Source organism: Podarcis melisellensis (genome assembly GCF_964234715.1).
Source record: "Podarcis melisellensis genome assembly, chromosome: 12".
Classification (NCBI taxonomy): domain Eukaryota; kingdom Metazoa; phylum Chordata; class Lepidosauria; order Squamata; family Lacertidae; genus Podarcis; species Podarcis melisellensis.
Window position 1 is genome coordinate 30,181,273 of NC_138544.1, and position 13,777 is coordinate 30,195,049.

General features: G+C 42.6%; 1 protein-coding gene across 2 annotated transcripts in view; it reads left to right on the forward strand.

Moving 5' to 3' along the window:
• The first annotated feature begins 1,032 nt into the window (after positions 1-1,032).
• The window catches only part of VWDE (von Willebrand factor D and EGF domains), a 44,870-nt gene continuing 32,125 nt past the window's right edge, over positions 1,033-13,777 (forward strand). For both annotated transcript variants that reach the window (XM_081882803.1, XM_081882804.1), the window contains exons 1-7: positions 1,033-1,173; positions 3,241-3,425; positions 4,609-4,840; positions 8,261-8,320; positions 9,627-9,886; positions 11,327-11,416; positions 12,657-12,801. In XM_081882803.1, coding sequence (XP_081738929.1) covers positions 1,089-1,173; positions 3,241-3,425; positions 4,609-4,840; positions 8,261-8,320; positions 9,627-9,886; positions 11,327-11,416; positions 12,657-12,801 — 1,057 coding nt within the window. In that variant the 5' untranslated portion in view covers positions 1,033-1,088. The remainder of the gene's footprint in view (positions 1,174-3,240; positions 3,426-4,608; positions 4,841-8,260; positions 8,321-9,626; positions 9,887-11,326; positions 11,417-12,656; positions 12,802-13,777) is intronic.

Here is a 13,777-nt window from a genome sequence, read left to right on the forward strand (position 1 = left end):
GAGATTAGTTAACAGAAACAAGAAGCAAAACTGAGTATCCTCCACATAGGATTTGGCTAATTAACCTGCTGATTATATTTTCCTACAAAGCAAACCATGGCACAGCTGTGGAGCATTTTATGACCCTTGGGGACCTTTCCAGCTCTTTGATACTATGCTTCTATGAAAGACCCAATGTACTAAATGTATGCATAATTAGTCTAACATTCTGTTACTACTGCCAGCAGTGATTTCTGTACAATGGGCATAATCCAGAAAAAATTGTTTGTGTATCTGCTCCAAGGTGTTTGGAATTAAGACTAACCACTAAGCCAAATCCTAAAAGCTGGACTCTTCTGATTTGTTGGGTTTTTCATAATTCTGTGTGTTGTCCACATCCCCTATTTCTGTTGGAGAGATTGGCAATTTATTTCCTACCCTGGGATTATTTTATTTTGCCACCTTCTCTTCATCTCCTTGTAGAAGCCTCTATCATCCCACGACTACCTTCAATAAGGAGGACCCTGTAGGTGGAGAGGCCTGTGAAAGAACAAGTGCCGGGCCTCCGCTTCTTAACGCTTCACTGCCGCACACTGGTAGCATTCCGTGCATTCCAAACGTGAGAATGCCGGAGGAATGGCCAATCCCGTGTACGCCGGAGAGACCCACAGTGTACGGTCGACGGGGCTTACAGGCTGCGATCCCAACCTCACTTACCTAGCAGTAAGCGGCACGGCTAGGACTGCGCTGCTACTCTGGCAGTCAAAACTGAAAGCCCCGCCGACCTGAGTGGGGTCAGCGACCAGGCTTGGTTGCAGCTACTCGGGTTGCTGCTCCCCTCCCAGCTTTGGTGCTCCAGCTGTTGCATTTGTTTGTCTCCTTCTCCTTCTTCCAGGCGGAGCGGCCTGCAGGGAGAGGGCGCGCGAGGCTGTCCCGGGACCTGAGAAATTGCAGCAGCAGCAGCAGCAGCAGCAGCAGCAGCGAGAAGATTGCAGCAAAGCCAGAGCGCGCAAATTTCGCTCCCAGCGGATCGGGGCCAAGCTCGCTCTCCAAGCTGGTTTGCTGAAGGGAGAAAGCGCTTTGTCCAGAGTGGGAGAAAAGAGAGAGCTATGCGCTCTCCAAGTCTGCCGGGGAACTTCCTCTCCCTTTGCGCAGCGCTGGTGGTGTGCTTCGAGGTAGCGCGCGGCCAGCAAGGTAAGGAGAAAGGAGAGCGAGGGCGCGCGGTGGCTCTGGGCACGAAGAAAGAAAAGGGGAGCCTCTGGAGCATCTTTAGGCTCACGGAAAGGGGCGCGTTCATGGGTGTAATGCTGGCAAATGGAATGCCCTCTTCTGTAGTGGATCGTTCTTTAAAAAAACAAACAAAACAAAACAAAACTCCGCAAAAGTTGTTCTGTGGTTTTGTTTTCCTTCTGTGCCTGTTGAGCATCACTTTGCGCGCTCTGGTACCTTTAAAGCACATTCAGAGCACACTTTTTAACTCCCAAAGAAACCTGTGAATTGTAGTTTATCCCTCACGGAGCTACAGTTCCGTACAGGGTTAACAAGCGACTGTTCCCAAGATTCTTTAGGAGTAAATAATGTGGTTTGAATGTGCTTTAAAGATATGGTGTGCGCACAGCCTCAGGAATTTCAATAACAGAATAGTGATCTCCTTATTACTGCTACCAATAATTGCTAATAATTGATGCTATGTTTCTCTTGCTGTATGAATGTAGGGAGTCGGGGTACTAATTCTAGATGAATTAACAGAATATATACAGGAATGGACTCCTTTGGGAGGAGAAGAGGGATATAAATCGAATGAATAATGATGATGATCAGAAGTTAAGAGACAGGACTATAATACTTCTACTGTGGTTTGCATGGGGAACCCTTTGTGGTTAGGATAGTACGTGAAATGTGAGAATCCAAGTGAGAAAGGCTTCAATATTATTTTTAATCGATTGTCTTGGCACTGATTATAAACTGATTTTAGTGCTGATAATGATTTTTTACACAAAGTGACAACCGAGTTGCTTTTTTATGATGTTATGGGCTTTAGTAGAAAACATTTATATAAATGTTGTTTGACAACTTGGCAGAAGTTAGCCATATTATACAAACCAAAGACAGATTGCATTGCTGATATGTTTTGACCTAAGCTTATCATGGTAACCGAGACTGTCTTATTAAGTTATCTTGTGCTTCCTTGTCTATTGATTACTGAAAGCAGTTGTCTTCTTGTTTAATACTGCATTTCAAGTTCTTCAATTCAGGATGGTTTTTTTTTGTCTCTGTGGTGAAATGAGCCATGATATACTAGGCACTTGTTCCAAAGACCAAACAAAAAACAAAAAAAAACTATATATTTGATTCCTGTCTTGATTAGAGTCTCTGGCAAATATCACACAATATTATCATAATGCAACTGATTCACAAGCTTTGCATTTTTAAAAGAAGATTGAAACTTTAGTTTGCAAACATAGCTTCTTTATGATGGACATAGTTTGCAAACATAGCTTCTTTATGATGGACAGAAGGGACAGATTTGCTAAATGATTCATGTTCCAGAACTTCTTAGCTCCCTGCTAAATAGAGCCAATAGACCTTTATTTAATATAAATCTTAGTAGCGAAAGCAAGGCATCATTTTGTTCCAGCAAATAGTGGCCTGGTTTGCATAACACAGTTTGGCTTAGTTTGTATTCCAGACTGAGGCTCATAGTCAAGCCTTCTCCTCACTAACCACAAGTTGTGCCCAAGAGTTGTTCTGGTATAGCCATAGTTTGGGTTGCCATATTTTGCAAACCAGACCAAGATTAGATACAATGCTGTAGATCAGAGATCACCAACCTGGTGCCCATGGCACCCCAGCAGGTTTCCAGTGGTGCTTCTGGCAGGTACCCTAGACTTCAGCTTTTGTTTTAGAAAAAAGTAAGTCTCTAACCCTCCTAGAAAGGAAGTTATGGGGCAAAATGTGCAGGTACTTCTAAGCAATTTCTGTGAAATTACAGTGGTGTGGCAACCTTGGCTTAGAATGCTCCCTGTTGTTATTAGACAGCATCAGTGTGTGTAACCTCCATAATCAGGACATAGCTAACTTTCTGTCATAAGCATAAGGAGGATGGGAGGGGTTGTCTACCTCATTTAGTGTTATGCTATGCTCCAGGCAGCCATTTTGTGTTAAACCACTCATACACCCTCCATGGCAGCCATTTTATGACTGGCAACACCCGCTGCAGATGAATGCATAAGAATGCTAATGTCTCCAATTTTTCTACAGCTCTGGAATGTCATCCAGGCGGTCATCAGATCCTTCAGAGTCCATACCGAAGTGTTGATTTTGATTCATCACGGCTTCAGCAATCAGCCATCCAGGACTTAATATGTGATCATTCACTGCCATCAGGGTGGTACCGCTTCCTGATTTTCGATAAGCAGGCTGAAATGCCAACCAAGTGTGTGGAGGTATGGATGCTCTCCTTTTAACCTATAATTGTATAATATGTCAGACTCCTTTTAAAATATATATATTTCTCATCTTCCATACATGTAAATCTGAGCTGTTATGCTTGGCTTTATAATGCAAGTGTCCTTCTGGTCCACCATAAGGCTGCAAAGTCCACTGCTGCATCCTAAAACCTCCCTGAATATTCTTCGTCTAGAGTAGTGATAGAAAAATCTGTTTGGTCTGAGGTGGGCAAGATTTTAGTAGGCAGCATCAAAAAGTTTCTGTTTACTTTCCCCACATTATTGACACGGAGTGAACGCAGACGATCAACTTATGAAAGACATCCTCTAGCTCTCTATCATTTGTGCCAAAATCAACTTGTATAGTGCAAGGTGGGGGCACAATAATCTGACCAGGATGGTAAAAGGCAGCTCCCTATGTTCCTTTATCACTAAAGTAAGGCTGGAATATCTGTGGCTCTCTAGATAGTGTTGGCTCCCATCAGCCCCAGCCAGTTTGGCCAACAGTCAGGCATGAGGAGGTTGTGGTTCAGCAGCCTCTGCAGCACCACGGGTTCCCCACCCTGTATTATGAGATAGCTGCTGCCATAGACCTACTCAGTTTGTATAGTCTAAGTCTTGCGTAGTCTGAGACTGCCCACCAGCATGTATTTGTTGCCTGCCAAGTGCTTGTCATTATCTTTATTGCACTCAACAGGGTGGGAATGGGTTGCCCATGGTGTCCCTTATTTCTCAAAAGGCTGTTTTGCATGTTATGCTAACCATGATTTTGCATCAGCATAAAGCTCCAAGAGAGGAGATTGCAACCCCTTTGCTCTTTGGTTTTGCTTCTGTTCTGTGCTGAGCTAAGCCATGGTTTGACTTAGTTCTTCATCTGAATCTGCTTCTTGGTCTCCCTGTTGAACCATGAGCTGTAAACCATAGAGCAAATCTTGGTTACAGCTGATGGTTACTCCGCAGAGAGCTAAACCATGAGCCCATGATCAGACAGTCTGCTAAGCCAAGCCAAACCATGGCTTGGATCAGCCCAACAAAATAACCAAGGAGGAGTGAAGTGGCCATAATCTCCTCTTTGGCTTGGCTTATAAATTTGTGTGTGTGTGTGTGTTTTCTTATCTTGGATGGTGGAAACATTCTGTTGATCAACTGTTTTCTTCTGCTTTGGTTTTGGTGCTAAAAGATGAATCACTGTGGGACACAGGCCCCTGTTTGGTTGTCTCTGAGAGAGTCCGAGTCCTTGCCTCAGCCTGGTGAGATCAAACACTTAACAGCCTGTGCAACTTGGCAGTTTTTCTTCAGCACCACAGAGGACTGCTGCCTTTTCCGAATTCCTGTGAGTGTGAGGAACTGTGGAGATTTCTTTGTATACTTACTCCAGCCCACCCAGGGGTGCATGGGATATTGTGCAGAAGGTGAGGAAGCACATGCTGCCTGCTACATCCCAAAACATGTGTATGTTTTCTTTTCCCAAATGGGTCTCAAACCATTTGGCCTCTTGTTACATTTTTATAAGTCCTTCTACATCTATAGAAGGGACGCAGGTGGTGCTGTGGGTTAAACCACTGGGCTTGCTGATCGGAAGGTTGGTGGTTCGAATCCCCGCGATGGGGTGAGCTCTCGTTGCTTGGTCCCTGCTCCTGTCAACCTAGCAGTTCGAAAGCACATCAAAGTGCAAGTAGATAAATAGGTACCGCTCCGGCAGGAAGGTAAATGGCGTTTCCGTGCGCTGCTCTGGTTCGCCACATGCTGGCCACATGATCCGGAAGCTGTATGCCGCTCCCTCGGCCAGTAAAGCAAAATGAGCGCCGCAACCCGAGTTGTCCGTGACTGGACCTAAAGGTTAGGGGTCCCTTTACCTTTTACATCTATAGAGAATATTAGGCCTTGTCTACTCATGAAAAAATTCTGAAGTGTTATAGAGCATCACCTCAGATTGCAGCTGGGTAATATTGTTTTCAAATATTTCCTTTCTAGAAAGCTGCTCTCAATGTGTCCTCTCTCAAAAGTGATCCAAACAATCAGCGATCACCTATCATGAGCCAAAATCTTGACAGGCATTGTGCTTTATTCATATACGTTATTATATAAAATGTCTCTAATAATAAATCATATGTTCCTCATAAGCTCAGACAAGGCTGCAGCCCCATCTACAAGAATTAGTTGAGTTAGATTGCAAGCCCTAAATGGCCTCGGCCCAGTATACCTGAAGGAGCATCTCCACCTCCATTGTTCAGCCCGGACACTGAGGTCCAGCGTCGAGGGCCTTCTGGCAGTTCCCTCACTGCGAGAAGTGAGATTACAGGGAACCAGGCAGAGGGCCTTCTCGGTAGTGGCGCCCGCCCTGTGGAACTCCCTCCCATCAGATGTCAAGGAAATAAACAACTATCTGACTTTTAGAAGACATCGGAAGGCAGCCCTATTTAAGGAAGTTTTTAATGTTTGATGTTTTATCACTTTATTATTTCTTATTATTATTCTGTTGGGAGCCACCCAGAGTGGCTAGGGAAACCCAGCCAGATGGGTGGGATATAAATAATAAATTATGATGATAATGATGATGATGATCCTAAAAGCTGCGGGAAAGGGAGAATCAAAGGCAGTTTCCAAAATCCTGCCAACCTCTCATCAGCAGTACAGAAGTAATGGCAAAGCAAGGCACGAGCACCTCTGTCTCCATTTCCAGGTGTTCTTCTTCTTGTTGTTATTTTGGAGTTAATGATTTCCCTCCCATTGGAAACTGTGAAAGGGAGGTTCCCTATGCCAGCTTCTGTGGTTTGGAGGTGTGTGGAGGGACTGGGTAGTCTATAGATCCTTTGGATCCAAATTTCCCCTAACCCACCTCCAATCCACTAATCTGCACACCCTTCGGTTAGGGAAAGGGCTATGGAGGTTTTCACAGTGGCAGGAAGGACGCATCTCCTGTTGAATCTTCGGCTTGTGATTCTCCCTTTCTCTTCTTAATAGGAGGAGATTTGATGCTTCTCCTGGCCTCTGAAACACCCTCCCATTAAAGAATAAATGAGCAATTGACATGCTAAGTTGCATTATTTTTCAAAAACTTGATGAGTAGTTGGAGCAAAATTCCATTTGCAACTGAAAATTGGCCTTAGAACAAAAAAAGGATCTCTTAGTAAAAGTCACTTTACTTGCAGTAAAAGAGGGTTTTAAATTCGTACTGTCTAGTGTTTTAATTAAAAGACATGAAATAAACTTTTTATTATCAGGAAGAGGAACTGTTACTTACCCTGAGTAGGCCACCATAATAATGTTTTCTTTATTACTTTTATGTGCCAAAAGAAATTATCATAATTTAATGGATTTCTTTATTATGCCAGCGAAAAGCCGATAGTGAAAGGCATAAACACTCTTCATCATCCTATGCAACTTATTTACTGAAAATGCGAAATGTGTATAGTATAATACACCATTTGTTTTTATGGCGGAGAACAATTTAAATATTGAAAACGTTTTCATTGCTACATTAAACTAAAAGCCAACTTGTTTTCTTAAACTGAAAGTAATGAGCTGTCTTTAAAAAAGCGAAATACATTTGGTTTTTAAACAGCTTAGCGCTGTTTAGTGAAATTGCAGTGTGCTGAAAAGTTTTTTAAACAGTTCACTCAGCTTGAATAGTTTATAATAAAAACTGAACTTTTAATTATAAGCATTCTCAGGGTGAACTTAGATGTCAACATTTAACAATAGCAGGGACTTACTGACTGCGGGTGAACAATCTTCCCACTCTATAACTCAGTCCTGGCTGGTGTTTAATATTTGAAGAAGAAATAAACCAGGCCAGAGCTTCCCAGGGGTGTAACATTCAAACAGGAGTAGGTATAGAAGGGTTTGCCCACCCTTCTGGGGCCTATGGGCACATTTGAAAACCAGAGCAACTGTTGTGGTTCCAGACACAGCAAGACTCTCCCCACCCCAGTTGTAGCCTCACCTGCATTGACCCCACACTGCAAAACTAGAGGGCTAAACAGGGCTTCTTTCAGCTGAGGGAGGGTCAGAGGGGACAGAATCCTGTGGGCACAAAGGAAGGCCTCTGAGAGCACATGTAAACCCTCCGGCTCCCATTACCCCCAGCCAGCATGTCAAACTGCAAGGGATGATGGGAATTGTAGTGCAACAAACAACTGGAGGGCCACATTCCCCCAATCCCTGATCCAAATGCTTATTTGCTGGAGCAAAAGCCAAAAAAGTATTGTGGCATCTGAAGGAGAGCTTTTGATACCAGGTGCTAGCTTTCATCACCTGCTTTGAAAGAAGGATGTCACAGGACCCTTATTTTTGCTGTGAGAAACTGGCATGGCCACCACTCTGGAATTTGTCAATTGACAGCTGTCAATCCATATCCTCCAACATTTCTCCTATGAAAACAGGGACGTCCCATTCCATAATGATAATTTTACTTTTTAGACCCCACACATCTTACTGGGTTGCCACAGCCACTCTGGGCAGCTTCCAATATATATACCGTATATAAACATAATAAAACATTAAACATTAAAAAGGCTTACCTATACAGGATTGCCTTCAAACGGCTTGGGGATTGGATAACTCCATAACCTCCAACATTTCTCCAATGAAAATAGAAGCATCCTAAGGAAAAGGGGGACATTCCAGGATCAAATCAGAAACCAGGGTAGCTTCTCTCAATCAAGGATGTCCCTGGAAAATAGGGACACTTGGAGGGTCTGTTAATCTAGGCTCAAAAATCTAGGCCATTAATTTTCTAATTTATCTTTAATAAAATACAAGGCAAAAATGCTCAGAGTTCCTGTTGAACAGTCACCTGATGCAATTATATGTAAGAAATATATCTCTAGTTACTTCAGGTGCTGAACTGCAGGTCTGCCAGACTGGGGGGAGAGAAAACACATGCAGTGGTAAGTTGTTTTGTACAGATTTTGTCAATATATTATTTTGACCCAGAGATTCTGTGTATTTTCTGTCTTAACTCTGATTTTATTTGACATTTATTTGTTTTGTTTATACATACCACCCTTTGTCAGAAGACCACAGGACAGTTTACAACACAAATACCATAACAGGATATCTGTGCAACATTAAAATCAGAACAATTATACAAATGTAGTTACATTCAGGAATACAGAATGCAATACAAATTCTCACAACTGCATAAAAAGAGGAGAAAATCAGCAACGTGGTATCTAAAATACAAATACAGCACAGAAATTGAGACTCTTCTCTCAAAGGTAGCTCTCAGTCCTGGCCACCCACAGAAAATGACAGACCTGCTGAGCAGTCACCTGGGAGCTTTTGTCTCTTCTTGCAGCCTCTCAAGATCTTCACTTCCTTGCCTCTCACTTCAGGTCCTTCCACCAACTATCTGCCGCTTCCTTGTGGGTGCAGCTATTAGCTCCCAATGGTGGCCCACTGGCCCAGAGTGGGAGACACCAGAAGGGTGGTTGCCTGTGATGTCTCCCACATGAGGTGACTCCCATTGACATACTTGGCTTTTTGTTCCCTGTCCTGTAACCACCCTCAAGTTTGGGCAATGATAAAGTCTTTCTGTCTAAAAGACACTGGAAAATGCCTGTTGTTGATCAGTTTGGGGTGGGGGGGTGGGGAAATGAAATACAACAGCTAAAAAGTAACAAGGAATTTATGGAGTATTATCCGTCGATTTCTTTCTTTCCCCATGTTTGAAGTTATTGTATAAAAATCACCCTACGGCGGCCATTTTGTGACTTCACGCCAGCATTAATTTCTAACTCTTTAAAGCTCAAAGTAATAAACATAATAAACAGTTTGGTTTTCATTATGTTGCATGTGTCATGATGATCTGCTCATAGGTTCAATGGATATTGTGTGTTAATTGTGTGTTGATTTTTCTGTTCGCAACAGCCACCCTTACCCCCCACACTCTCACACCACATGCTATGCTATACCACCATACCTGTTAGACTCTGATTTCATCAAGACTCTAAATTTAAATGTTGGCCATTGTGAGAAGAGGATGCTGGACTAGATAGGCTGTTGGTTGGATCTAGGAGGGCTCCTGTTATGTTCTTTTTAAAAATAGTTAGCAGGAAATCACATTATTTTGCTTGCTGCTTGTTTCCGGAAGTCTGCTCTCCCCCCCCCCCCCCCAAGTATGTAGATATACTTTGTTTTGGTTTACATTTCTTAAATGGCATTAACCCACCTCTCCACTTGTTTTTGTGTTAGAGAAATTACCTACTTCACAGGTGCCACTTCCTTCACCACCCCCTCCAAGCACACCTGAAATAGTGGCGGTCTTACTTGAAGGAAGCATTTTCTTAAGGTGCTCCTTTGATGTTCCTACCACAAACACCTCTGTGGGCTTTCTTGTGGCTTGGTCCAGACTGTCTCCTGAAAGCATCAAAGAAGAACTGAAGCAAGAGACAACAGTCCAGGCATTCTCACTCTTAGAACTGGATGGGGTAAACCTCCGGCTAGGAGACAGGGTATGTTTAAGTTCTGTATTATTGTTTTATGTTTCTGCAAAGAGGTAATGCTCCTCAGTGCTCTTCTAATTACAAGTCCAAAAAGTTAATCCATGTTAAGCAAGGAGTCGCACCAAATGATAAATGCTGAGTTCCAAAACTCCTTATTTGTGATTCCCTTAGAAGCAGCACCCTTAACTCCCAGGTTGTGGTTTGTGTATCTGTTATTCTAAGAATCCAGCAAGCTCACCGGATGAGATTTTAGGGTTGGGATGGAGACGGTTATATCTGCATCTGTCTAAACACTTGGTTTTGTTAAAGTTACCCCCTCATAATTGCCACAAGCAAGCAAATTTTTACCAGGTACAGAGCAAACAAATAACATGTATCTCAGTGCAGTTCCATAAAAACTGTATAGTAATATGGAAAGGCAGTATAAAGTGAACTGAAAACTGACCTAGAGCATCTTGCTGTTCCCTCTGTTAGGGGACACTGGGAGTGCCTACAACCTAAGAGACAGTGTTGCATAGTGGCTAGACTTTGACCAGGGAGATCCAGGTTTAAATCTCCATCTGGCCATAAAACTTACAGCAGGGGTGGTGAAGACTTCAGCCTGAGGGCCATGTTCTCTTTTGGCCAGGCTCCTGGGGGCCGCATGCCAGTGGTGGGTGTGGCTAGAGGCAAAACAGGCAGTGCCAGAATCAAAATTGGCAAAGGAACAGGATTTTTTTAAAAAAATTAAAGTAGTTATATCTCATTTTTAAGGACCTAAAACTCTCAAGGTGGGTCATTCTATATCAAGTGATCCAACTTTTTTACCTCATGTCATCCAGTTTTCTTAATATTTTGTACACTTGTGAAATGATTAAAGTTCTGAAGAGACTGGTGCTTTTAGTTTTGATGTATCTCAATCCTGGGCTGAGCTTTAAAGGTTTTTGTGTAGTCTGGCAAGGCCAAAATTGTCATTATTTTTGACATTTCAAACCCTCATAACTCAAAAACTGGATAAGATTAAAAATTAAAATTTTAGATTTAAACTTAGTTTTGCTCATTCAATGAGTGTACAAAATGTTAAGATAATTGGATGACATGAGGTAAAAAAGTTGGATCACTTGATATATGGAATGACCCCAGTGGCATATAACTGAAGGAGATCTAATTGAGATACATAAGAGTGTTAAAAGGAACACAGAAATAGTGAAGCACCAAGTCTCAGGAATTGCTTTTTAATCATTCTGTGATCTTCTGCATTGCCTGTACTCCTTGAATTTCATTGCCTTCTGATCTCACAGCTTCTCTTGATTTTGTATATATTTCTGCAACAGAGGACGACACTTCATGCCTCTGACGAAGTGGACTCTAACCCTTGAAAGCTAAGTTAGTTTGTCTTTTAGGTGCCACAAGGCTCTTTGCCATTCTTGCTTTAATATAGTGTTGTCCCTTCTCTTGTCCTTTACATAGATTTACTGCAGCAGTTCCACCTTTTTCTTAGAGAAACCAGAAATGCAGAGTTCACTCATCGAGAGCATGGAATTTTTTGCAGGAATTAAGGTACGCTGAAAAGAAAACAGTGCATTGTGTAGTTATGACCCTGTACCCCAGAGGTGGAAAAGCCATACACCCAGATGAAGTTGGACTACAACTCCCATCATCCATGTTGGCTGGAAGTTGGAATTCCTACAACGTCTGGAGGGCCACAGGACCCACACTTGCACGTTGTACCTGGATGTAAGCCCCATTGAACTCAGTGAGGCTCACTTCTGAGTAGATATACAGTATGTGTAGATGGCCCTCCACAAGTTACTAGACTGCTACTCCCATTATCCCTGTCATTGGCCATACTAGGGTTGATGGGAGAATCCAGCAACATCTGGAGGGCCTCAGGTTCCTCACCCCTGCTGTATAGGATTGTGCTGTAAGTCATATTTGTCTTCACTGCAGTGGTGCAAATATTCAGAAGAACAATATTGTAATATTTGCTAGTGCAAGAATTTTTGTCTGTTGGCAATAAAATTAGTGGTGTGATAGCATGTAAAGGTAATAAATGGCACTCCAAATGCATGCAATTTTTTTCCTGAGTTGGACCCAGGCATGCTGTTCAAGCTTACCCTGTTAAGAAGTAAACCCCATTGTATATAGGATTCCAGCCTGAGTTAATTACACCTAGGTCCCATTTAAATCACTGTGAAAAGGCTGCGTACACACCATACATTTAAAGTACCTGATGTCCCTCAAAGAGTCATGGAAACTGTAGCTTGCCATGGTTGCTGGGATATGTAGTTATGCAAGGAGTAAACTACAGTCCGCAGGATTCTCTGGGGGAAGTCATGTGCTTTAAATATGCAGCGCGTAAGCTTTCTGAGACTTGACATAGTGGGAACTAAGTGCAAGCTAAATTGGTCTTCGTCAAATCATTTAAATTATTTCTACTAACGAGTTGGCATTCAATCATTTTGTTTGTTTGTTTAAATCAGCCTGTGTTTAGGCACACTCTGTGGAGTTTCCTTATAAAAGCAAACTACTTTTGTATTCCTTTTGCATGGGGGGGGGGAGAAATCTATTTTGCAAGATTACTGAAATTAAGTCCAAGGGAATTATTTTTTTAATTGCCATCATCACAGCAAGGTTTACAGTTGGATGTTATCTTATTGATTGCCTTTCTGTTGTTTTCTACAGCTGTAAAAACCAGTTTTCGCTTTAAATTCTTTTCAGCATTCTTCTGAACATTTACTGTGAGATAATTCCACACGGATACCTTGTGTTCATAGCATGTTCCTTTTCTTATATTCAGCTACATCCTGAGGCATTTATAATATCAGAAGATGGAAAGGAATACAGACTGACGATAGAAAGCAAAATTCCCATTCCTTGTCCTCAAGCTAGTCAGCTGGAAAATGACTGCAAAATCTCATTAAAATTAAGAACAATAGAGGAAGGTAATTTCTTCTTCATTTTTTTTTAATTGGCTTGTGCCTTGAATACGTACTTTTTATCCTCATTTTGACATGTTCATGCATTGCTCTGCTCAGGTGCTGCATGCTGGTTGCATGGCAGCCTTTGTGTGAGGAGCCAGCACTGTGTTGCAGTTCAGACCTCTAGCCTAGCTTGCTGCCCTTTGGAACAGTGGAAAACACCATGCCAATGCCTGCGTTAAACTAAGATTAAACCAGTGTGGTTGCAGGAGGGTTCATCATGTTCTTTTTCTTAGTCACAGGTGTGGAAACTGGGCTACATAGAATACAGAAAGCTGCCGTATACTGAGTCAGCCATTGATCCATCTAGCTTATAATTGTCTATACTGACAATAAGCATGGCCCTCTAGGGTTCTAGACAGGAGATGTTCCATGCCCTACCAGGAGATGCTGCAGTTTGAACCTGGAACCAGCTTCATGCAAGGCAAATGCTCTCACTGAGCTATGGCCTTTCTTTGGTAGTAATTCCTTTTGTCTGTTCTGAATTTTTGATTCCTACCTTTTCTCACCATTGACCCATAGTGACCGGGACTGATGGGAACGCCAATGGCATCTTAAGAACCAAAGGTTCTCCATTCTTCATTCTTGACCTAAGGCAATAAGATGTATTGGTGTCTGGCACTGGCTGTGTTGTGATAATGTTGCGCCCCACCCCAATCTCCAAGCAGTGTGAGATTCAGGGCTTTCAGATGCTTACCCAGGGTTCATGTCTCCTTTGGGAATGAGGCACAGTGGAGACTGTGGTGTCTTTATGATATATGGTTTGTTCACACATATGTACAACCTGATGGAGGGGCTCACAGTATTAACACCCCAAGAGTTGAAGGAGGGGACCCTGCCCATTTGTTGTCTCATACAGAGCCCCTTTCCTTTGTCTCCCTTAATGGTCCATTACCAAGGTGATCACCTCATCAGGAAGCTAGCCTGACTTATATTTTAA